This window comes from Suricata suricatta, chromosome 6, assembly GCF_006229205.1.
Source record: "Suricata suricatta isolate VVHF042 chromosome 6, meerkat_22Aug2017_6uvM2_HiC, whole genome shotgun sequence".
NCBI lineage: Eukaryota > Metazoa > Chordata > Mammalia > Carnivora > Herpestidae > Suricata > Suricata suricatta.
The window spans coordinates 114,902,055-114,924,258 of record NC_043705.1 but is presented as its reverse complement, the minus strand read 5'-3'; the positions used below and the strand labels follow the sequence as shown (position 1 = coordinate 114,924,258).

General features: G+C 47.3%; 1 protein-coding gene across 1 annotated transcript; it reads left to right on the top strand.

Annotated features, from left to right (window-relative positions):
• Positions 1–4,244: 4,244 nt before the first annotated feature.
• NIM1K (NIM1 serine/threonine protein kinase) lies at positions 4,245–21,937 on the top strand. The gene is made up of 3 exons (XM_029940931.1): positions 4,245–5,246; positions 18,857–19,125; positions 21,059–21,937. The coding sequence occupies exons 1-3, from the start codon at positions 4,955–4,957 to the stop codon at positions 21,806–21,808; spliced, it is 1,311 nt and encodes a 436-aa protein (XP_029796791.1). The 5' UTR covers positions 4,245–4,954; the 3' UTR covers positions 21,809–21,937.
• The last annotated feature ends 267 nt before the right edge of the window (positions 21,938–22,204 follow it).

Here is a 22,204-nt window from a genome sequence, read left to right as displayed (position 1 = left end):
CCCTACGCAGCCTTTGTTCAGGGCTCTCAGCACAGATCCACTGCGTTGGTGAGGTCTGAGAGCCCGAGCTTAAGCCCGAATAAACGCCCTTTGCTTTTGCATACGTGACTCAGTATCCCCGGCAGTCTCTGGATTTTGAGGATATTGCAATCTGGGCATACACCCCGAAGGGAAGGAAGGGTGTGTTCCCCTGTGCTTTCAGAGCTAGAGCCAAATCGTCCTCCAAGCTGTTGGACTCGCAGTAGTAATGAGAGTGGTAATGAGAGTCCCTGTCTCTGCAAACCCCGTCTCACCAGGACGTCACCAAAAATGTTTTTGTAGCTACCAAATTTCTTTGTAGGGGCGCCTGGATGGCTCAGTCGTTTAAGCATCCGACTTCGGCTCAGGTCATGATCTCACGGTGCATGGGTTCGAGCCCTGTGGCAGGCTCTGCACCGATAGCTTGGAGCCTGGAACCTGCTCTGGATTCTATGTCTCCCCCTCTCTCTGCCTCACCCCTGCTTATGCTCTGTCTCTCAATAATAAATAAATGCTAAAAAAAATATTTTTAAAAACAAATATCTTTGTTAAAAAAATCTAATTTTTGTGTAGCTTTATGTGTATTTCTTTGGTTTTAGGTGAGATTGAACATTGTCTTTTATATTTTAGAGTCATTTGTATTTTCTACGAAATGTCTGCTCGTGTTCTTTATCATTTTCTTTGGGGATATCAGCGTTTTTCTAATCAATTTGTAAAAATTCTTTATCTAAAAATTAGCCCTTTGTCTCTCATACAAGTTGGAAAGCTTTAGCTACCAGTTTGTCATTTAATTTGCCTTATTGGTTTATGTTACCTTTTGGCAAACAGAAAGTGAGCATTTGATGTAGTCAAATTTGATGCTTTCTTTTATGACCTTCTCTGAGATCATAAAAAAATTTTTAAAAATTTTTTGTAGTACTTTATGGTTTCATTTGTTTTACTTTTACTCAGGTGGTCTGTTGGGAGTAGGATGAGTTAGGGGTTCAGATTTTTCCAGTCGACTTGCGACTTGCGACTTGTTTCAAGTCCCAGTTCATCCTCAATACAAACACATGGCAACATTTTCAAAATTGCAAAACTTCTTTATCTGATATAAACAGGAGACTATTTCCCTAGCTATTATGGCAAGACAATTGGTCTCAAGGTCATTGTGCAAGAAATTTGATTTGCAGGTAGAGGGTATTTTTGCAAGTTAAATCCTGCCCCCTGACCATTGTGTCTGACCCAATGTCAAATTAGGAAGAGAAAAGGGGGGAATTCCCGGGGCACCTGAAGTTAATCAGGGTAGCAAGTTTAAAACCCAATTGTAAATCCCAGGCGAACAGAGTTCAAGATACAGAGCCTGAATCAGGAGAATGGGGGAAACCAGGAAAGCAGAGAAGTCCTGGCCGAGCTGGGGGAGTCAGAGAGCAGGTTCCAGGAGGCCTGGGTGAGGTGTGGGTGTCTGGGCTGATCCTGTGGAAGGGGCAAGAATGAAGGAGGCTTTGCATTTCTAAGCAGCCCTGTGGCAATTTTCCCTGGGCTGGTGGAATTCTGATTAAGCTTTCACTGACACAAGTTTAGGCCAGGAATCCTAACAGCCGGTAGAGGTTAGCTTTGGCCTGGGAAGTATGGGCCAAAATAAGCTTTCTGAAATAATTCAAATACATCTTGGGATAGTGCCATTAGTTAAAAAATAAAAATCTTTACCTCTACTAAATCACACCCAAGTGTAATGGTTGATAAACTGATAAGTTGATTCATTCCTTCTTCATCAAATGTTTAATATGTAAGTGCCAGGCAATAATGCTGAGCTCTGGGAGGTAGAATAAGGTGCAGGTCCTTGCCGTCCAGGGGCTCACCTAGGCGGGGTACAAGCAGGTCAGCGACAGAGACACCAGAGTGGTGAGGCGCTCTGAGAGGGGCATGCCTGGAGTCTCATGAAAGGCCCAGGAAGGACACAGAGCCAAGAAGTTCTTCATAGAGCCTACTGGGACATGGGGTGACGGAGTACGGCTTCCTGTCTAAAATCCCTACTCTCAGGTGCCTGGGTGGCTCAGTTGGTTAAGCCTCTGACTTCGGCTCAGGTCAGATCTCACGTTCGTGGGTTCGAGCCCCGCATCAGGCTCTGTGCTGACAGCTAGCTCAGAGCCTGGAGCCTGCTTCCGGTTCTGTGTCTCCTTCTCTCTCTGCCCCTCCCCCTCTCATGCTCTGTCTGTCTCTGTATCAAAAATAAATAAAAACATTTTTTAAAAATTAAAATAAATAAATAAATAAATAAAATCCCTACTCTCTTTATGTGGGTAAAGCTAAGGAATTATAATTTCAGAATTATAATTAATGTTACTCCACTTATCATCTGTGTGGTCACTTTCTGCCAGGGATCTGAGGAGATCTAGTGCCACTTGATCTCCAGAGATTCTTTTTTTTTTTGAGAGACAGACAGCACGAGCAGGGGAGGGTCAGAGAGAGAGAGACACAAAATCCAAAATAGGTTCCAGGCTCTGAACTAGCTGTCAGCACAAAGCCTGCCTCGGGGCTCGAACCCACAAACCATGAGATCATGACCTGGGCCGAAGTCGTCTGCGCAACAGACTGAGCCACCCAGGCGTCCCCCCACAGAGATTCTTAATCTGAGGGTGGGTTTCAGAAGGTCTGTTAACCCCTTAAAATTGGTTGCAAATTATGGGTGCATGCTTTTTATTCCTGGGGATAGGGTCATAGATTTTATGAGAATCTCAAAGGAGAATGTGATCCCAGAAACCTTAAGAACCAGCGATTAGGGGCAGCTGGGTGGTTCAGTCATTTAAGAGTCTGATTTCTGATTTCAGCCCAGGTTGTGATCCCAGGGTCATGGGATTGAGCCCCATGTTGAGTTCCATGATGAGCATGGAGTTTGTTTGGGATTCTTTTTCACCCTCTGTCTCTCTCCCCAGCTCGTGCTTTCATTCTCTCTCTCTCTCTCTCTCTCTCTCCAAAAAGAAGGAAAGAGAGAAAAGAAAGGAAGAAAGAAAGGATCCATGGCTAGACTTTCTTAAACCTAGTTAAGGATCTTTTATCTGAAGAATGTTTTTAAAACATCCTAATCAGACTCTAACCTAGAGATGTGTGTGGTTCCTAATACCCGGCCCCTTTTAAACCTCTATCCCTTATCCTTCTTCCAGCTTCCTCTCTCCCTGTCCAAAAAGAGGAACAGAGCTGGGTGACACTTTACTCTTTGTCTGTCTTTATTTATCTTATTTAGCAACCCCATACTTAACCACAGTAATAACATAAGCAACTCTGTACTTAATGGTAATAATGTGATATTATCAAACAGAATTGCGAATTCACATTTCCAAGGCAATCTCTTATGTTCACTCAGGCTTTTGGTTCAGAATGCTCACGTTCAAAAGTCAAGTTCAACACACATTTGGCAAAGACTTTCTTTATGTAAGGCATTGTGCTCATGCTGAGGGAGGAAGGAGGGGAGTGGGAAACACAGATGAATTAAACCCAGTGGCCACTTTCATGGTGATAAGACATTTTGGAAAAAAGCACAAAGCATAGTAGGGATTTGGAAAGTGATTATTTTTTACTGGAGGTATGGGAGAAAAAGTCACGAAGATAAGCATGCTGGACAGCATTTCTTATCATTGAGGATGCCATAGACGTTTACCCTCCAGTAACATTATCCTCTGTTTCTGCACCTTCAGAATGAGCTGTTGGGCCTGGAAGTTAATACCTGATCAGATATACCCAGAAAATAAGCTTGGAGAAAAATTAGCTTTTGTCATCAAATGGTACACACACACACAAAAAGAGTGGGAACAACCAATATAGGAAATATTATATAAGAACATACAGCACATTGTTATTAGAATCAATGTAAGAATTTTTGAAAGCTGATATTAATAGGAAATCTTTATCATCATTAATACCATATTATTATTTTAAGTCTGGCTTTAAAGCAATTCAGGGCAACATGTGTATTTTCCCAAACATCAAGAAACAGAAAAATAATTTTGCTAAAACTATTTATAGGCTGTGAGGGCTTTTCTAAAAAGAAAAGATTAAGGAGTGTGTGTGCATGTTTTCTTCTTTCTAATCATCTATAATCAAGCATTTACTACTGACAGTCATAACAGAAATTTGTGTAGTGCTTTTTTTTAGATCAATGCTTACAAGGCAGTTTCATGTTTGTTATAAATCCTGTATAGTACATTAGCGTAGGCTAATACATTTTCTCATTTTCTGTTCTTAGGGTGAATCCGCACCTGCCAAATTTTTGAGACAGCTCACGGCTTAGAGGAAGGCTCATCTAAATAAAGGCCGGCTAAAGTGACATTGCAGGGATTTAATCCTTCTCTGGCAGCCCGTGTGACCAGAAGGCTGATTTGCAAGTTTCTTCTCTCCGGGGTTCCAGGTCTTTGGGTCTCTGGGACCCTGAGGCTGGCCCGCAGCAGAAGTGCAAAATGAAGGAGGTCAGAGGGGAACGCCAGCAGCAGGGACCTGGGGGCCTCCATGGGGCTCTTACACACCACAGTGGAAGATTTTCCGGCCATCAAAGGAAATAGCAAACTGGAGGCTTTATCCTGGGACGCAGACACCTACCACAGAGCATCAGACCGCATGGTGGGCCAGAAAGTTCCTGGAGCCTGAGCAGGTTATGGTAACTGAATGTGTTACAGAGAGACTGGGAAGTGCAACGTGAGGGAAGGTGGGAGATGTGGTGAGTGAGGGGGGCCGCCCCTGACCTGGCTGGGCCCGTTTGCCTCTGCCCTCCTCTGACTGAAGCCACGAAGTGGGCTGCTCATCAAGGAGCCTGCCCTGCTCTGCAGGCCAGTGGTCACAGACACGGGGCCGTGGGAGGCCCCAACTCCCATCTCCCGCTCCCTGGGTCCTTGGCACTGCTTTTCAAGCCTGCCTTCGATCGGCGCCCTTGGCCGAGATGGAGATGTAGAGCCTGTGGTGGACGATGACCACAGTGTGCGCGAATGGAGGCGGCCTGGTGAACCCCCACTATGCCAGGTGGGAGCGGCGGGATAGCGTGGAAAGTGGCGATCAGACGGAGTGCAGCAAGGACGATGAGGAGGGCCAGCCCCGCCAGCTGACACCCTTCGAGAAGCTGACCCAGGACATGTCCAAGGATGAGAAGGTGGTGAGAGAGATCATGCTGGGGAAGCGCATTGGCTTCTACAGGATCCGGGGGGAAATTGGAAGTGGGAACTTTTCCCAAGTCAAGCTGGGGATTCACTCCCTAACTAAAGGTAGGATCTGACCTTCCAGAATCATCTCCTGTGGTGGCGGGATCTAGGCTGGGGACAGGGTTAGGAGGCCATGGCCAGGGAAGCAGGTGAAGCGACCCTACTGCAGCCCCACTGGGCGCAAGCCCTGTGCTGCACACCTTCCATTATTGCCTCAGTTAATTTCCACAGTACAGTGTGAGGTCAGGATTTTTATTTCTGTTTGGAGGTAGGGAAACTGAGATCCAAAGAAATTCAATGTGGTTTTTGGCAGTTTCAGTTCAGAAGATTTTTGACTCTAAAACCTCTCCCACTGTACCATGTAGGTGAGCTCACTCAGTGTGGAGGGAACTGTGTCCAGTCAGGCCTCAGAGAAGTGGGGGCTGGAGGAGGGGGCTGGTTCCCAGGTAACTAATATTCCAAGGCCTTACTTCTCACTTCTGTTTGTGTCAATGCAAATGGCACCAGAGGCCTCCCAGGTCACCACTGTCGGTATCTGGAAGCTTTCGGTCTTCCCTCCTTGCCTAAGGCTGCTCCTTTTGTTATATTTGGTGAAAAGTCTTTTGATTGCAGGACCTTGTCTTCTTTAGTCTTCTTGAGTCTCATTCTCACTGTTGCTTGGTTCCTTGCTCTCTACCAAAGACCCGTGTTTCCTTGGCTCCAGGCACGCTGGGCCCCAGACCGGCAGGGCTGCCTCTCTGGCTTCAGGGAAGAACCATGCAGATAGCTCAGCAGCCCTTTGCTGGCCAGCCCGGTGCAGACTCCTCCCAGGTCACATGAAACTTAGCTGAAGCCTAGAGATTATCAGTGGGAGTTGTAAGGCAGGAAAAGAATGCTTGTAACTTGGTATAATTTACCAACTTCCTAAAGCCCGTGGACTCTATCCTGTTCCTGAGAGTACTGGACTGACATTTTCTCACCATAGACCCAGCCTGCTACCATATCTCCAGTGTCGCTATTTTCTTCTATAGAGTTGACTCTTGCTTTCTTCTCCAACCTTCAATTCCATCCCTATCTTTGGCCCCACCCCCCAACACACAGGCCCAAGTCACTGCAGCTCCAAGTGCCCTTCTGTCTTGCTCAGAGCCCAAGGAGCTGGGTTCATACCCTCACATCTTGGCTACTCACCTTGCTTACCTGGGCAATGACAGTACTTCTGTGAGCCTCATCTTCCTCCCTTACCGAAAGCAGCCAGGGACAGTGCTTGACTTTATCCACAAAAGTAGATCTAGTGCTGTAACTCAAATCTAATGGGGGCACAGGTTGCTTTTCAGTGGTCTGGAACAAGAATGAAAGGGAAAGGTAAGACATGGGAGCCAGAAACTGAGAGAGAAGACATGATTAGAAGGGGAGAAGAAAAGTTGGGTAAAGGCAAGACAGGGGAGGAACTCAGAAAGCAGAGCATGCCCAGTGCAGTGGAAAGGCCATGGGGCAAAAGTCTGAGCAAAGGCCACCAGATGGGGCCAGCTTGGAGCTTTCTCCTGAGTGTGGGTGCAGGTGTTAGATTCTAGCGGTGAGGAAGCAGAGTGGGGCAGTGGGAAGAACAGGGATTCAGAATCAGATAAATTTGTTTCTGGTCCTGGTTCAGTCCCTTACCAGGCACTCTCTCTTTGGTCCCTAGTTGCCTCAGCCATAGAATGGAAATAATGATTCTTACCTTACAATTGCTGGGAAAATGAGAAATAACATACACAAAGTATATGGCACATAGTAGCCACTCAATAAAAGGCAGCTATCATTGGTACAACTTGGTTTTTTACTTAAACTTACTTCAAAAGGAAATGTAGTATTTAAGTAACAAAAAAATCAGTGTCACTTGCTATGAATAGAAGACAATGGCAAAAACAGGTATTACGCAAATTGAAATGATTTATCATTTACACATTTGCCATGCTTTATTGAGACATAATTGACGTATAACATTGGGTAAGGTTAAGATACACATCACAGTGATTGTATTATTTAAGTATATATTGCAAAATGATTACCACAGTAAGGTTATTAAAATACCCATCACCTCACATAGTTAGGATTTTTATGTGTATGGTGAGAACTTTTAAAATTTAGTCTCTTAGGAACTTTCAAAAGGTTTTAAAGGAAAACCCCAAGTAACAAAAAGGTAAAAACACTCCAAAAGCCAATCTGAGACATTCTCTTTGCCTTAATTAGGAGAATTCAAGAATAACTGGAGCAGGAATGGCGTTTTTCTGCTGTGCGTCAGTGCCATTTAAGGCGGTTTCCATGCACGAAAATCGTTTCGTGCCCATGAGCGTTACACGCTCCACTTTGGGAAATGCTGACCTCACCCAGCCCTCCTGCATGTCACAGCCTACTTTCTACTGGCCCTTCTCCCTGCTCAGGCAGTGGCTAAGTGACAGCCGTGCCGTTAAGTAGCAGAAAGGCATGCAGTAAATATTGTGGAAAGACACTAGCTTTGGACTCAGTGAGACCTGGGTGGAAGTGCTGTTCTTTTTACTTCTGTGTGACCCAGAACAAGTTACTTTATCATTCTGTGCCTCAATTTGTTTAATGTTTATTTCTTGGGGGTTGGGGAGAGCGGGAGAGGGAGAGGGGCAGAGTGAGAGGGAGAGGGGCAGAGCGAGAGGGAGAGAGAAAATCCCAAGCAGGCTCCTCGCTGTCGGTGCAGAGCCGATGTGGGGCTCAGTCTCACAAACCGTGAGATCATGACCTGAACCAAAAGAGAGTAGGACATGTAACTGACTGAGCCACCTGGGTGTCCCTATGCCTCCATTTCTTCATGAATAAAATTTAAAAATATTGAATATCTACAATGGGCTAGACAGAGCCACACTAACTATTCATCAAATGCTATTACCAGTCCGATTTAAAAAAAAGGCTAGGTTCTTTAGAGCTGCCGAGTCGCATGTCGCTGGGTTCATGGAACAGAAGCCTAGCAGATTAGCTCATGCGGAGAGGGGTGGATTGTGTACAGGGGGAGAGGGTGGGGGGTTCTGGGGGCCCACAGCAGGGGAGCAGAGCCGGGTCTCAAGGTAGTACACTCTCTCTTCTTTCTCTGGGGCTCACAGTTGCTCATTTCTGCTTCCCTTGATGGAAGTGTTGCATCTTTATACTTCTGCAGAGTGGCTTTCTCTTCATGATTTCAGAAGACTCACAGCCACGAATGGTTGTGGCCAGTTCCACATCTACATAATGTCCCAGCTTTATTACCCATTTCCATACCACTAGTTTCTTCCATGACAGCTCAGATTTTGAAGAGAGAGTGTGATTGCTCACTGACTAACCGATGACCGCTGAGTTCAAGGGCACACCTGCGTCAGGTCAGTCACAGCCTCTAGGGCTCAGGTCCCACGGCTCTCTCAGTGGAACCTGAGGTCCAAAGTAGTATCTCTGAGAGGAGAGAGCACAGCAAATCAACGGGCACATCCACCGTAGAGCCGATAAGCAGCTCAGCAGAGAAATCAGCACAAGCCAGGAGCAAGCGCCTAAGTCTGCAGACAGGCTGTTAAGTGTGGAGGGCAGAGGAAAAGACAAGTAACAACAACTGGTATTTATATGGTGACCTGCTCGAATGCTGAAGGCTTCTCGTCTGTTGTGTTACAAAATTAACTGACTCTAGTTCCTTGAGTTTCAGAGAGCACAGCATTTTCCTGCTGTGCAAGTGGGTGCCTCAGTGGCCTCACTGACCTGCTCTCCTCAGTGCTGACCTGCCACAGAGCAGCCCTGTTGTCAAAGGTTCAGTGTCACCCTCTGGCAAAGGGATGTATGTGCAAAAGAAGGGACAAAGGTCAAAAGCACAGGCAGTGGAAAAATCAGCTCACCAAGCAAGTCTGAACAACAGAAAATGTAATGGCAGGTAACTGAGCAACAGAAAAGGAAATCCTGGGCCTCACTGGGAGGCCCATCCTCGGATGGGATCGTCCAGACTCGGCGCCCCAGCTCTCTTGGGCAGTTCTGCCTGCAGTGGGCCCCCAGTCAGGATGGAGCAGGAAGGGGAGAATGAAGGGAGCTGAGAGCTTGGGGGGGGGGGACACGGGGAGCCCCCAGATGCAAATGACAGGGAGGGCTCGGGAAAGAGGAGGGTGTTTCAGGTACTGGGAAGTAGAGTCTCAGGGACCAGAAGACCTGGCCCGAGGAAAGGAGGAGGGACATTTGGGCACCCCAAGCTGACTGGAAAGGAAAGAGAAAAGCAAATCTCCCAAATCTAAATCTCCGTGGGAGGAAGGAGATTTATCGGCCAAGTGGCTTCTAAAGCCTCGCTGGGAATTTCAGGCAGCCGCCCCATTGGCCGGCCCCATCGGGTTGTGCGTCGCGGAGTGGTTGTAGCAGTGTGGTCCCCATCGAAGCTGGCTGCCCCGAATCGTCATCGGGTTTTCTAGGAAATAGGGACCGCCTGGATAAGACAGTGGAGGCCATTCCCAGGAGAGTGGAGGGTTTCAGTGGCAGCTCCCAGGACAGTCGTTTTCAAAGGACACCTGCTGTTCCGGATCTCTAGAAGGAAGGCTCCAGAAGGGACCCCTGTTGGCTAGAGTTTATTTTTATAGCTAACAGCTCAGATTCCCTTGGGTCTTGCAAGCTGATAGGACAGAGCTAAGAGTCCCCTTTTAAGCTGATTAAAAATTTCTCAAAAGAGATGATGCACTCAGCTTCTGAATATTGTATGTTCCATCTGTTGTCACAAACAAAAGTAAATGAGGCCACAGGTGCTGTCCCTTTCTCTGCTGCTTCCCCTCCTGACCTCTTCTTCCCTGGTTTTCCGGTGTATGACTCCAGTCTCACGTTTCTAGAACTCTTTCTTCTTTTCTCTCTCAATTTACTTATCAGTTTATTCATGCCCCCCCTTTTAAAAAATACAATAAACTCTTCCATACCCATATTTTGTTCTGGGCCTTACAGAGATGAGTAAGAAACAGTGGTAGCTGTTAGGAGCTCACAGTAGGTAACGGAGACAGGATAGGACTGGACGGTGCTCCTGCAGGGTGAGGCAATGGGTGTGTTCAGCTGTGCCGAGGGCAGCAGGAAGGGGCCATGACCGGGACAGGCTTGCGGTAGGTCTGAGGTTTATGAAGCGCATGGGGGCATGAGCCAGGGAGGGGAGCATTTGGAGATTTAAAAGGAATTCAGCAAGGTGGGTACAGAGGGTGACGCAGGCCAGGACTAGATCATGGAGAGTCTTCTTGTACACTTGGGTTTTGTCATTTAGGTATTGGGGAGCCACCAAAGAGCTTTAAGCAAGCAATTAGCACAAGAGATTAATATGATCAGCTTTCAGAGAGGAAAGCAAGTTGAAGTTGGGGCATGACAAGAGTTAGGGAAGTCAGAACAAGTATTAGTCTAAAGTCCGGATGAATGATGACGTCCATCTCAACTAAAGAGGTGACAGAAAGGATGGAGAAAAGGGGATGCCTTTGAGAAATAGTTCAGAATATTGGGAAAGCCTGTGGTCAGTTGCACAGATGAGAGCAGGAAGTGAAAGAGGTATTGAAGGTGATCCTGAGGGCCCCAGGTTTAACGACTTAGAAGTGGGTAGTGACTGTAGAAAAAGAGGCGGATTTGAGAGGAAAGATTTGGAAGCAGTGCTTTGGAGGAACACGAAGGTCATGGAGTCTAGCAGCGACGTTGGAGCCCAAGAAAATAGGAATGGGAAATAAAGATTTGGGGCTTAACAAATCCTGGATGTAGTAAGTCTCTTGTATCGTTTTGATCCTTAGAAGTTTCCCCACATGGGTTATAAAGAGTAAACATTCAACAAATATTTGGTAAATTAAGTTAGTAAAAAAACTTCTCATGAAAACTCAGTGGTGACAGGAAAGAGATTTTGGAGCAATGAATGGCAGTATTGTCTGGTAGGTCCTCTCTGCTGTCACCTCCTGGCAGACAGGACTGGGGACAGTCTAGAGTAAAGCTTCATAGAGAAGGCTCACGGATTTTAAAGAAGTGATACTTCCTCTCTAACACGTTCATTAAAACAGCAATTAAAGCATGTTTTTTTTTAACTTTTAATGTTTTATTTATTTTTGATACAGAGAGAGACAGAGCATGAAAGGGAGAGGAGCAGAGAGAGAAGGAGACACAGAACCGGAAGCAGGCTCCAGGCTCTGAGCTGTCAGCACAGAGCCCGACACGGGGCTTGAACCCATAAACGTGAGATCTGACCTGAGCCGAAGTCAGAGGCTTAACCGACTGAGCCACCCAGGCTCCCTAAAGCATGTTTTCTTATTTTTAAAATGGTTAAAAGCGGCTTTGATGAATCCACCCTAAATAGGTCCAATATCAGAAATACACTAACCAAAAAATGCTCATTGAGGATGTTATTTATAATGCAAAGGACTAGAAATCCCTTATGTGATCCAAAAATATAACAATGGTCCGGTAAAGTAGAGCATATACACTGGATAGAAGGTTACACAGCCATTGAAAATCAGGATTAATGAAGAGTCTATTGTAACGTGGAAGGTGCATGGAACAGAATAGTCAATGAAAAAGCAAAGTGCCAAACAGAGTTGACTCTGCGATGATATTCTTCACCCTGGGTTCTTGTGAGGTTAGACCAGAGCATTCATTCCAAAGACATCTGCAACGAACAAAATAGAAAACGAACTCTGTGCTATGGCACTTATGTTCTTCTGGGGAGAGACAGACAAAAATAAGTCAGGAAAATATTCATTATGTTACATAGTGGTAAGTGATAGGAAGGACATCAAGCAAGGGGGAGAGGGAACAGAGGAGGCCACATTTTAAATAAGTTGGCAGGGTCAACCTTGCTGAGGGGGTGATCACCGACCTGAAAGAAATAAGGTCACTGCCCACAGAGGTGGGGGAGGAGCGGTCATGTGGTGGGGTAGTGAGCCTAAGGAAGGGCCAGAGGGATGAGGCTGGGGACAGCAGCGACCAGATCATGTGGGGTCATTATGTCATAGGAAGGACTCTGGCTTTTCCTCTGAGTGAAACCGGAGCCCTTTGAGGGAGCCGTGAAGTGACACGATCTGGCTTATGCTTTAATAGGATCGCCCTGGCTGCTCTGTTGAAAATAGACTGCGAGAAGTCAAAGGCAGAAAAGGAGAGATCAGTTAGGCGCCTACTGTAGTTATCCAGGCAAGAGATTAGTGGTGGCTTGGAGCAGGACGGTGGCCATGGGGTGCTGAGAAGTGGCTGGGTTCTGGCTGTATCTAGGAGGGATCTGCTGACAGATTCTAAGTAGAGTGTAAGAGAAGAGTGAAATCCTCAAAGGTTTTGGTCCTGACAAGTGTAAGAATAGAGTTTCCGTTTACTGAAACGGGGAAGACTGTAGGAGGAGCACGTCTGGGATGGGGGAGATGTAGACACAGTACTAAATATGTTCGGTCGTACATATTTGTCACGCATCTCTTACACACACACGGCGGGGCCTTGCCCACGTCTCCTAGAACCTCACCACTTCAGTGCATGCAAGCCTAACCTTCACAGGCCAGTCTCTCTATCTCTCTGCCTCTGGACTTTCCCTAGCTGCTGGAGCCTGCTCTTCCCACATGCATGGGAGGCCAGAAATAGAGGGGAATTTACATCCCCCAGGAGTAGCCAACAACCAATTACTGGCAGCCGTTGATATATAAATACCCCAGCTCTTCTCATGATCTCGAGGCACAGTAACTCAGCAGGACTGACGGTAACTTGCTTCGTAACACAACATTTACTGGCCATCTTTCCTTTCCCATCTCGGTTCCTCATTCTTCTACCTGTGTTTCCTGGGGTTATCTCCTTCATAAACTACTCGCAACCACATTGCTGCCTCAGGTTCTGCTGCAGGCAGAACCCAAACTAAGACAACTAAGCAGAGAGATCATGCAGGCAGACGTGCTTCTGCATCTGGAATCCCTAAACAAGTGATTGCAGGGAGAGAGTCCAAGGACTACGCCTCCAGGTAGCCAACATTCAGAGGCCCTCAAGATGAAAAGGACACAGAGAAGGAGGTTTAGACATAGAAGAGGCAGGAGAAAAGACAGACACCCTGTGATTTCACTTACAGGTAGAATCTAAAAAACAAAACCAACAGGCAGACTCTTAAATATAGAGAATAAACTGGTGGTTGTCAGAGGCAAGGAGGGTGGGGGGATGGGTAAAATAGACAAAGGGAATTAAGAGGTACAAGCTTCCAGTTATAAAATAAGTAAGTCACGGAGATGAAAAGCACAGCCCTGGCAAGATGGACGATAATAGTGCAGTAACGTTGTGTGGTGACAGACGGGGAGGGCTTACTGAGGTGAGCATTGGGTGTGCCCCTTGGATCACTATGTTGTATGCCAGAAACTAAGATATGTGACATTGTATGTCAGCTATGCTGCAGTAATAAACAAAAGAGAGGAAGTGCCCTAGAAACTAGGTATCAAGGTGTTTCGAGGAGAAGGGATAAAGCATAAGAAATAACCATTGGTCTTAGCAAATTGGGGGTCATTGCTGACCCCAAGAGGCCTCCAAAGTAAGTACACATTCCCTAGGGGGTGCCCGAGATGATTTATTGGATAAGGGAAGGCAATATTAGAATTTCCAGGGGCACCTGTGTGGCTCAGTCAGTTAAGTGACTCTTAATTTTGGCTCAGGTCATGGCCTCACGGTTCATGGGTTCGAGCTCCACATTGGGCTCTGCGTTGACAGCACAGAGCCTGCTTGGGATTCTCTCTCTTTCCCTCTCTCTCTCTGCTCTTTCCCTCCTCTCCCTCTCTCTCTCTCAAAATAAGTAAGTAAACTTATAAAAAAGGATTTCCATTTATATTTATTTGTCACGATATCCTTTTAATTTCCATGATTATATATACATTTAAAATGTATATATATATATATATATATATATATGTATATATATGGAACAGAGAAGGCCACATTTTAAATAAGTTGGTAGGGGCAGGCTTACTGAGGGGGTGATCACTGGCCTGAAAGAAATAAGGTTGCTACCCACAGATGTGGGGGAGGAGCGGTCATGCAGGTCGGGTCAGGAGCAAGCCTAAGGAGGGAGTGTGTCTATAGTACTCGAGGAAGGGCCAGAGGGATGAGGCCTGGGGACCACAGCAACCAGATCATGTGGGGTCATTATGTCATAGGAAGGACTTTTCCTCTGGGTGAACCCAGAATAGTGTTCAAAAATATTTCATGGATAAAAAAAGCCAATCAGAAGGTGCATACACCAATACCCTAAGGTATCAGGGCCTTTCCTGCTTTAAGATCTTCTTTCCTACACATCCCTACCACTAGAAGCTTCCCTCATTGCCTCTCCACTACTTTCCTCTAGCTAATACTTAGATTCCAGGGAAAGCACTACAAATCTTCCTGACCCCCAGATTAGGGGCACAGACCCTTGCTCTATGCCCACATCACCTCCCACACCCTGACCCTGCAAGCCTGCTGGCCCAGCATCTTCCACCTGCCACTCCTGATCCACTCTCCGGCCCCCATTCTGCTCTCTGCCCCTGACCACGTCATGTCTCCTTACTTCTCTGGGTCCCAGTTGGCTTTGGTTTCTCCCAGGAGATCAAAGGAAGGACAGGGAGGCCTGACACCCGTTCTCCCAGCCGCTGGCTGTGTGTCTGTGAAGAAGATCTTAGATCCTCTCATGGCAAATGGTTCTACCCAACACTCTGCATTCTAATATCCATTTTCTCCCCTTGTCCCTTTGGTCCTGTGGATATATTCTGCCTGGTTCACTCTTGTTTTAAAAATGTGAATTAATTGCTGACACTTAGCGATTGGAACATTTGCATAAAAATTCAGATGTCTGACTTCTCTTGAAAGACTCTGATGTGACAACACCAAGTCTACGTTGCAAACAGTGACAACTGTCTGGAGTTGATTTTGCATGGGGGCATGTCCTCAAGACACCACGGTCCCCTGCTGTTCCGGATTGCTTTATGTAAGCTCGCCCCGCACCCCCACCACCCCATCACCACCCTGGCCTCGCAAGATATTCAGTCCGCAAGTCCTAGTTTCGGGAATGTGTTGCCCACTCCATGGGACCTATGTCAGACTCTTGACTAGCCTTGGAGAAAGGGGGGGCTACTGTCTCGGGGCGCCTGGGTGGCTCAGTCGGTCAAGCGTCTGACTTCGGCTCAGGTCATGATCTCATGGTTTGTGGATTCAAGCCTCATGTCGGGCTCTGTGCTAACAACTCAGAGCCTGGAGCCTGCTCCTGATTCTGTGTCTCCTTCTCTCTCTCTACCCTCCCCCATTTATGTTCTGTCTCTCTTTGTCTCAACAATAAATAAACATCAAAAAAAATTTTTTAATGTGTCTAGTCTCTCTCTTTCTCTCTCTCCCTCATCCCCTCCTGCCAGCACCAAGAGAGTCCTCTCTCTGGAATTGCTGTAATCACCTCCCAACTTGCCAGCCTGCTCTCAGGCCCATTCTCTTCTATCCATTTGCCTCAGTGCTGCCTGAGTGCTCATTCAGACACAGAAGTGAGATTGTCCCTCCCCCTAAAACCGTGGACGGCCTTCCCACTGGCCTACAGGTAAAGTCTGCCTTTCCTAAGGCAGCCTCCAAAGCCCTGGATTTTCTGATCCTGTGTGCCCACTGGGCTCCTCTCATTTTCTGTGCCCAGCACAGTGGGCTCGCTCAAGTCCTTGAGCACACACGGTGCCCCTCTGTGGGCACACAGGCCATTCCTCCCTCCTCACCTCTCGGTCACGGCTCTCAAGTGTCCTTTCCCAGGGAGGCCTTTCCGTGCTCCTACCTGCACCCCTTCCTCACATGAGCCGCACTTGTAACACGGGCTTTTTAAAAGTCTCTGTCCCTTACTGGGCTGCAGGGACACGTCTTCCCACTGCCTGGAGCGTTGTGTCCGTACTCACTGAACGCTTGTTGAAAGAGTGGATTTGGAGACCTCTCTCTTCGTGGAAGGGCAGTTTCTACTGCTTAGTGACTATCCAGAATACCAGAGACCTTTCCATGTTTTCTATGATCACCACTGATGTTAGGAGGCATGGCGATAGTCTGATTTAACACCGAGTAAACAGGTGGAGAGGAGTGAGAACACCTTAACAGAGGTTAAGAAAGGCCTCCGCCTTGCAGCTCCTCTCCTGCCTTACTCGGGTCCAGGCCCTGCGAGGGCAGCCTTTGCCAAGAACCACTCAAATATAAAATAAAATAAAAAATGGGGCACCTAGGTGGCTAGGTCAGTGAAGCGTCGTCCAACTCCTGATTTCATCTCAGGTCATGATCTCACAGTTCATGGGATTGAGCCCTGCGCCGGGCTCTGCACTGACCTCGAAGAGCCTGCCTGGGCTTTTCTCTCTGCCTTTCTCTCTCTGCCCCTCCATTGCTTGCTCTCTCTCTCAAAAGAAAGAAATGAACTTTAAAAAATAAAATAAAAATAAAAAATAAAAAAAATAAGACAAGGATTGTTCTCAAGGAAGGCTTGTGACAGCAGCTGACCTCGCCATGACCTGGTTCTTGGGCACCCCCAGTGTGGGCGACAGCGTGCCCCTGCCAGTCAAGAGGACACACACCCTAACAGGAGTCTGGGTCAGGATCAGGGTCACGATCAGGGAAGAGTGGAGGCGGAGATGGGGCTCATTATTCTAGCCGTTAAAATAACAGCTCACCTAACAAGCTACCCAAAACCAAAAGTCTCTGCTTCAGGTAAGCAGGTGAACAGATCTTACAGTAGGAAAGACACGACGGGGTGGGGGGCGGGGGGAAAGAGGGTGGGGGTGGAGGGTGGCGGAGACAGAAGGCCCAGACGGTTGGTAGTGGTGGTGCATCCCTGGGGCTGATTGCCCACCGAGGGGATACAAAACCCCAAGGGTTCTGCTCCGTCATGGCTCGCCTCCTTCCTCCCCAGAATTACGTCCACCAGAGCAAGCGTCACATCAGACACCAGAGAACCTGCCCCTTTCCATTCCAGAAGCCCTATGGACTGACTTTAATATACAAACATCACTCCTATTTTTAATGAGTGGCATCTATTTTCATGCCCACAGCCATTGTGCCAAAGTTGTTCAAAGCAGCTGTGGGTCTTCAGGGGTCCTGCAGTCCTGTTTTCCCATTTACTTGCCTGGAAATTTTCTTTCTTTTTATCTTTCTTTCTCTCTCTCTCTCTCTTTTTCTTTTTGAGACAGCACAAGCTGGGGAGGGGCAGAGAGAGAGAGAGAGAGAGAGAGAGAGAGAGAGAGAGAGAAAGAGAGAGAGTCCCAAGCAGCCTTCTTGCTATTAGCACAGAGCCTGGTGCAGGGCTTGATCCCATGATCCGTGAGATCATGCCCTGAGCCGAGATTAAGAGTTGGACGCTTAATGGACTGAGCCACCCAGGCACCCCTGAAAAATTCTTTCTTTCTTACCTAATAAAAACTTTGGTCCAATTCGAAGCAAAAAAAAAAAAAAAATGAATTGTTTTACTTTGGAGTAGACTCATCATTCTCAAACATTAACCATTTTTATTGCACAATTTATGTTAATTGAATAATTAATTGCAGGAAAATTAGAGAATACAGATAAGTTTAAAAAAATTTAAAGGAAAACCACCCATGATCTCCCTCTTAATAAAATAACTATTCTAAACATTGTGGTGAATAACTTGCCAGACTTTTTTCTATGCACGTGTATTTGTATTTTTTTCTTACTTGTTCTATATTGAATATCACTTTGTGTCAATTAATAAAGATCAGCGTCATTAATTTGACAGCTACATGGTATACCATTATCGCAATGGATGGACCACACTTCACTTTACCCACCTCTCTCGCTGGGTGCTGTTCCCAGTGTCACAGAAGTCTTCTTGCCCATGGCATCTGGTGCACGTGTCAGGGTATTTCTTTAAGGTTAATCACCAAAAGCAAAATGGCTGGCTCAAAGCAGGCAGCCATTCTTAAGGCTCTCGATACATAATAGCAAACTGCAGTCCAGAACCACCATACCAGAGAACCCTTACGCCACACCCTGACCCTCCGCACACACCGAGTGCCAGTGTGGCCTGTACTGTTACATTATGTGCCTCGTGCTGCCGAAGTCAGATAAAATGTAGCCTTTGGGGGAAAGGGGTGGAGGGGGAGACGGACAAGAAATCAGCATCTATAGGCCGGTATGCTGAGATTATCATACAGAGAATACGCGGGACCAAGGTCCTGGGAGAGGCTCGTTCTGAGGCTAGCCCTGAAGGGTGATCTGGAGTTACCTAAGAACAGGGAAGCAGTGACAAGCCAAGTAGAGGAAATGATCCAGCAGAGAAGGGGCCCCAGGCATGGATATTCAGTTCCTTTTCAGAGAATAGCTGGACTAAAGTTGTGCGTGGGTCTGGGCTGTGGGGGGTGTGGACAGGAGGGATGCAGGGTGAAACAGAAGAGGTGGGTTGGGTCTGATGAGGAGGGGCTTTCTGGGCTAAGCAAAGAAGTTTTAACTTAAGCCAGAAAACTAGTTCGAGATCATGAAACTAAACCTTCCTCAGAAGGCAGGAATTGTATCAAAGCCTGTGTGTGGACGACTCACACTGATTCCAGGGATGAGCGCTGTTGTGAGCTCAAGGAACTCCTGTCTGGGTCTGTCATCACAGCTGGCGAGCTCTGTGAGCTTGGGAACAGCCATTTAACCTCTGTGTCCCGTAAAACAAAGGGGCCCATCTAGGTTTCTCAGGTCTAAGTTTCTATGTGCCCATGAACATTGGCACATCGTTTGACTTTTTTTTTTTTTTCCAGAAAAGGTGGCCATTAAGATCCTAGACAAGACCAAGCTGGACCAGAAAACCCAAAGGCTACTCTCCCGTGAAATTTCCAGCATGGAAAAACTGCACCATCCCAACATCATCCGTCTGTATGAAGTGGTGGAGACCCTCTCCAAGCTCCACTTGGTGATGGAGTATGCAGGGGGCGGGGAGCTCTTTGGGAAAATTAGCACCGAAGGGAAACTCTCAGAGCCAGAAAGCAAGCTCATCTTCTCCCAGATTGTGTCTGCGGTGAAGCACATGGTGAGTGGGGGTGAGGGATGGAGTCCTGCTCCCACGCTGCCCACAGTGGGAGCGTGGGCTCCGCCTTGCCACCATCCAAGCGTCCCAGGAGGCTTTAGTCCTGCAAAGGCGACACTAGTCCCTTCTGTGAGTCTGGACAAGATCACACTCTCTGCCCCCACCTCCCACCGCCAGACAGCTGGCTCCGCGCTCCTTCATGGCCCTGTCTACCTGCCTTTGTGTCTCTCTTCCCTCTTACCGTGTCTCACATTCCAGATCCTACCCACCCTGCATGATTCCGCTCAGTTTTGTCTCTGTCTGGAATTTTCTTCAGTGTCACATCAGCTCATACGATCCTTCTTGCCTTTGGTGAATTCCTCCAGCTCTTGCTGCCTCTGTGCTCAGCAGATTAACACTTATGTCATTCTTACTTTAGTCATCCGATCATTTCCTTAGGTAAATTTGGACTCTAAAGCACACCCCCCCCACCTCCACCCAGAACTGGTTCTGCTGTGCCCTCTCCACTGTTGGACGTTTTGCCCCCGCACACAGAGGAGCTTGACACGTGGGCCTGGCCACCGTCTTTATGGCTCCATTAGTACAGGAGGCCGGGCTGTCCACTTTACCCAGTACAGTCTCAGTACAGTTGGCAGAAAAGAGACACTTGTCGGGGTCTGTGTGAGTTGAGAGGCTATTTCCAGTTCATTCCTCTGGAAGCTGTGGAGGGGAGGCTGGCATCCGTGACCTCCTGGACAAATGACTAGCAGGGAAGTTAGTGATCTAGGGACCCGAGATAGGCACTGGAAGGGAGAAGAGGAAGAAAAAAAAGTGAGTGAGGGAGAAGAGCCCAACCATAATGGCGGTGGGGTGTTTCAGATGTGAGGTTCCACCAGCTAAACGTTTAGGTGGCGCCAGGCTGTGGTGAACTGTCCCAGGGCCAAGCAGTAAGCCAGTCCCACAGTGAGCAATGGCACAGATGGGAAAAGAGTCTTCCACATCCTACTTGGAAAAGAAATCAGGTGGGAGAGCAGAAGGGAACTCAGACTGCAGCCTCTGCAGCTCTATGCCCTGACATTTCTCCCAGCTGTCCGGCGGTGAGTCATGGACACAGATCCGGATTCCACTGAGTGTGTCCACTCTGTGGTGGGACTTTGCTGAGCACTGCAGCTACAACGCCATGTGCCACCCTCACAACAATCTAATGAGGTGGCTTTCGGTATCTCGTTTTACAAGGAAGGGAAGCACTCATATTACACAGCTGGTATCATTGAACCTAAAATTAACCAAGGCATCAGGCTCCAAAGCCCAAGATTCTTACACCAGGAAGCTCAGCAAAGTCACATTAAACCATCTCCCAAGAGGCTTTGGGACTAAGTAGGTCAGGGATCTTCAAGGTTGACTGTATGGATCCATAACGCAAGAATCGGGGTGGGGTACACGCTTGCCACTCTCAATGGGACCTGCTGCTAGAACCTTGCTGAATATAGCCTCCTCCCTTCTACTGAATTCTCCCCCACAAACAAGCATGGTTGAAAAGTTGGGGATGCCACAAAGCCATCTTGGTGTTGGCTCTAGTCAGGAGTCTCTCAGACAAAAAACTCGTTCATGGCCTCAAACATGAAAGATTACTGTTTCTCTGTGTTTGGGAGCATGCAGTTTCCAAAGACCCAGGTTTCAGTTCTGGCACTAATTCCTGAGTCACGTGTATGGGACAGATGTCAACTGTTGCCCCACAGAAGAATAGAATCTTTAGTCTGTTTGGGGTGTGTGGGTGTTGTGTTGGCTAAAGGTTAAGGCAGGGCAGCCCTCCAGGCTTGCATATCTGAGTTGACATCGTTGGAACTGGTTATTACCCCATCATCAACCACTTCACTGTTCAGAGCAACTGACACATTTTCTTACCTTACTATTATTCCTTGAAAATGATAGCTTTTCCCTATGTCTTCCTCCACAGCATGAGAACCAAATTATTCATAGAGACCTGAAAGCAGAAAACGTATTTTATGCCAATAATACTTGTGTGAAGGTGGGTGATTTTGGATTCAGCACAGTAAGTAAAAAAGGCGAAATGCTCAACACGTTCTGCGGGTCACCTCCCTATGCCGCGCCCGAGCTTTTCCGAGACGAGCATTATGTGGGCATTTATGTGGACATCTGGGCCTTGGGGGTGCTTCTGTACTTCATGGTGACCGGCACCATGCCATTTCGGGCAGAGACCGTGGCCAAGCTGAAGAAGAGCATCCTGGAGGGGACGTACAGTGTGCCTCCACATGTGTCCGAGCCCTGCCTCCGCCTCATCCGTGGCGTCCTTCAGCCCGTGCCCACTGACAGGCACGGCATCGACTCCATCATGAGCAATGAGTGGATGCAAGGGGTGCCGTACCCCACCCCTTTGGAACCTTTTCAACTGGATCCCAAACATTTGTCCGAAACCAACACCCTCAAGGAAGAAGAAAACGAGGTCAAAAGCACTTTAGAACACTTGGGTATTACAGAAGAGCACATTCGAAACAACCAAGGACGAGATGCCCGAAGCTCCATTACAGGGGTCTATCGGATCATTTTACACAGAGTCCAAAGAAGAAAGGCTTTGGAAAGTGTCCCGATTATGATACTACCAGACCCTAAAGAAAGGGACCTAAAGAAAGGGTCCCGTGTCTATAGAGGCATAAGACACACATCTAAGTTTTGTTCAATTTTATAAATTGCGTTAAACTGCTGATAATTAACCAAGAGCACTGTTGCTGCTTTTAAATTTTTTCATGGACAACTTGGGTGGAGACATTTTTGTAATTTTTAAATAAATTTAAATTTAAGATCTGCATTTCCCCTCCCCCACAGAAAAGTCTAGATTTGCTCTCTGGTTCTTAAACTCTAGCAGCCATTCATTTTTTTAAGCAAGAAATATTTCTGCAGTGCCTACCTCGTGCCAGGAACTGTTAAAGGTGCTGAGGAAAGAGCAAAGAGTGACATAGGCCCGGCCCTTCCCCTCCTGTGCAGGATATTCTAGTGCCTGACAAAGGCACTGACAAAGAGAATTCAAATAAGGTGATATGGTATGAGAGGTTTGCTACCTTGGATGGGACCGTTAGGAAAGGCT

Excerpts from the sequence above, each read along its gene's own strand:
- NIM1K (XM_029940931.1), top strand. The coding sequence starts at position 4,955 with ATGACCACAGTGTGCGCGAATGGAGGCGGCCTGGTGAACCCCCACTAT. Across the intron at positions 5,247-18,856 it reads GATTCACTCCCTAACTAAAG|AAAAGGTGGCCATTAAGATC; the intron begins GTAGGATCTGAC and ends TTTTTTTTCCAG. Across the intron at positions 19,126-21,058 it reads TGTCTGCGGTGAAGCACATG|CATGAGAACCAAATTATTCA; the intron begins GTGAGTGGGGGT and ends CTTCCTCCACAG.